This window comes from Gavialis gangeticus, unplaced genomic scaffold (assembly GCF_001723915.1).
Source record: "Gavialis gangeticus isolate Ggan-Ray unplaced genomic scaffold, GavGan_comp1, whole genome shotgun sequence".
Lineage (NCBI taxonomy): Eukaryota > Metazoa > Chordata > Crocodylia > Gavialidae > Gavialis > Gavialis gangeticus.
The window spans coordinates 672,044-675,322 of NW_017729013.1; the positions used below are offsets into that span (position 1 = coordinate 672,044).

A 3,279-nucleotide genomic window follows, 5' to 3' on the forward strand; every position below is an offset into this window, starting at 1 on the left:
TAACACTTTTACAAACTTGAGCTAAGGTGATGTTTTGATCTTAAAACACTGGACAATATAGATAATAAACATACCCTATTTTACAACAATACAAACCCAATTTACTGTAAGACTAGACCATTTAACTGATTTGCACTGCATTATTATACAACAATGACTCAAAGTCAAAGTAAAGCCTTTCGACTGGTTCATGGAAATTAAATTCCACTTCAGGAAACAAGTCTGGGCTTTAGGCCTGAATTTTCAGAACCTTTATTGTGCTTGCAAAACAATGCAGGCACAACATATATGATGTTAAAAAATAATATAAAAAGGTGTTTACCCTATATTTTTACCATCTGATTGAGATGAGATGTAGACCCTTGGTGGACATTACATTTATTGCACAACTGATCTCTTAGTCACTTGATAAATTGTAACAAGCCACACACACAATCAATTTATTATGGGATAAAGGCTCACGTGGCGAGATGTGTGATTTTGGGAATCCAGGATAAAACTGTTCAGATCCCAACACATGTTTAAATTAACATCTGCCAGGGACCTTAGGTATATTAACATAAGATAAACTAGTGCTGCCAGAACATTTCAGGCATTAATGCTTCACTGTTAAACTCAACAAAATAAAAAACAAAACACTTTTAAAGATAACAGACTATTGTTAACAGGTTATGCTATATACTCAAGTGCACATGTATCCTCAATGCATACATTGCTAAAGGTTTACTACAACAGTGATGATTTAAAGAGAAGAAACCTGCTAAGCACACATTTCACTTGTACGGTTTTACATTCTTTTGTACTTCTATCTCCTACCAGCCTGATCTTGCTCTCCGTACCACGTGTTCCAAGTTCCCACCAGTGCACATGGGTAGTGTTTTTCTTCATGAATCTTTGGCAGCACCTCTTGACTTAAAAACAAGGAATACAGACACTACGTTGCATTTCCTTTAGGGAGGCTACAGTTGATATGTATAACAAATCACATTATGCCACCACATGATCATAATTATGGTATGAACATTGCCAAGCTTTATTTTTCAGAAGAGAAAGCTGAAATACAAAACCTGTATTCAGGAAAAAAAGGATAGGTGCAACCCTCTTTGTGTAAATTAAAGCTAATGCAATCATCCATTAGGCTGCATATCTAATACGCAGCATGGCATATTAGATCTTTTAATGTGACTAGGTAAACTAGGCAATGTCACCTGAAAGGATGTGTGATGCATTAATAAATAGCAAGATGTCCCACTCGGAAGGACTGTAGCACATCTGCACACGTATGGACTTGATTCAGGAACAAGTTTTCTTCTGCTAGCAGCAGAGGTAAGATGCATAGAGATGGGAAAAGATAATCTTTCTCTTGTACTGAAGTTCTGTTACACTCACATTATTCCTATTATGCCAAATGGATAAAGACAATCACTTTGATGGACATGAGTACAATCAAGCTATGGTTGCTCCCTGTAGTATCACCAACCTGCTGCTTTTGAATAGCTTAGAAGGGAAGAAGGCCTAGCCTGAGACTGACTTAACCATTAAAGCATGTATACAGTGAAAGCTGCCTAAAAACGACTTGTGATGTGCAACCTGATTGTAAGCAACCACTATAAAAATATTCCTAGTGCTTCCAGTACAGATGTAGGCTTCAAACTTGAAAGGCTGCCTACATTAGAAAGTTCTGTTTTACTGCTCCCCAGGGTGTTTTAAACACAGATTTCACTGTACTATACTTTGATGAATAAGCTTGTTTCAGACTGGCTAAGGCTTTGTCTTCATTACTTTTTTATCACTGAAAACTGTTGGTCATTTTGCACTCTGGCTCACCACCAGAGATCGTATCTAATGTATCAAATAACAAGGAAGAAGGGTGGTCTCGTGGTTAAGAAACAGCAGTGGGAGTCAGGAGACCTGGGTTTTATGCTTGGCTCTGCCACTGATTTTCTGTGCAACCCTGAGCAAGACTCAATGCCAACCCATGCCTCAAGTTTTCTATCTGAATAACAGGGACAATTTTATGTTCTGACCCCTCACAGAAAAGCTTTGAGTTTTCATCAGTTATTTTTGGAAAAGCACAATAAGATCCTAAAATGGTAGTTACAACAAACATGCAAAATATTACCGCAATGATTCTAGAAGCTGTTTTGTTCTAGATTAGGAAAAATTTACATCACTTGATCATATGCATGAGAATCACATTTTGCTTTTAAATAGCAAACATTAAATTGGCTCCTGATGCTTCAGAAAGGGATCCTGGGTCCAGTGCTTCATTCATTGGTCTTTGTCTATTTCTGTTAATGCACAGTGGCTAATGCTGATCAGACTGATTTGGGATTACCCTAATGGTAGGAATTTTAGCTGCTGAAGCTCACCTTGATATTTAGGCAGGCATTAGTTTAAGACCAATCCAATAACATTCAGTTCAGCGCACCTCCATCAGCAGTTGTTCTAACCTTTGCTTGAAAATAAGTCTCCGCTTGACTTAACATTTAGATATGTCACGAAGCACTGTTGTGCTCCACTTCCCTGTTCCATATAATTGCACACTTTCACGCTGCACTTTTAAACAGACAGTTGGTTCAAAATTATTTGCCAACCTCCGTGTTTTAATCGAAAGAAGTTAAAAATATCTTAGACCTGGAAACTATATTAGAAAGATTTTCCACTCTGGATATTAAGGAGGTTAGTGATGTACTATACCCATTTTAAAAATGAGTAAGGGAAAGCACAGAGAAAGTTGGATGACTTACCCATGGATACAGTAAATCAGTAACAGAGCTAAGACTATAAATCAAGAGTTACGACTCACAGGCTGGCATTCTAGCCACAGACTGGTTGCACTGGGATATTGTTATCTATAGAGTGTTTGATTTAATTGACACAACCTTGTAAATGGTCACTTCCAATGAAAAAGAACTGCCATTTTTAAACATGTGAGGCTCATTGTGTTTCCCAATTTAAGTAGTTACTTCTTTAGAATGGCAGCTCTTATAGCTCCAAACAAGTGATTATGCAGCTAAACCAGGATTAATATTTCTGCAACTGGTCTTTAATTTAGTATGTTTAACATGTCCTTTTTTAAAACAGTAAGCATCTCTTTGGGAAGTCATTCATAATCCTTCCCCCTTTGGATGATGTTACCCCAATGCAAAAAGCCCTCTCTAGGTTTTACATATCACTTAATGAGGGGATTTCCATAATGTCATATTTCATAGAAAAAAGGGTCAGGGCTACTGAGCAGCATTTCTTTGACTTCAAACCCCTCTCCCCACCCTTAAC

The 3,279-nt window shown here is 37.5% G+C and overlaps 1 protein-coding gene and 1 long non-coding RNA gene across 2 annotated transcripts in view; one reads left to right on the plus strand and one right to left on the minus strand.

Moving 5' to 3' along the window:
* Positions 1 to 624, plus strand: part of LOC109293448 — a 7,409-nt gene extending 6,785 nt beyond the window's left edge. Inside the window, exon 2 of the long non-coding RNA XR_002096317.1 lies at positions 27 to 624. This is a non-coding gene — a long non-coding RNA (uncharacterized LOC109293448). The remainder of the gene's footprint in view (positions 1 to 26) is intronic.
* The window catches only part of GBAS (glioblastoma amplified sequence), a 33,692-nt gene that overhangs the window by 20,243 nt on the left and 10,170 nt on the right, over positions 1 to 3,279 (minus strand). The window contains exon 4 of the mRNA XM_019511362.1: positions 817 to 911. Coding sequence (XP_019366907.1) covers positions 817 to 911 — 95 coding nt within the window. The remainder of the gene's footprint in view (positions 1 to 816; positions 912 to 3,279) is intronic.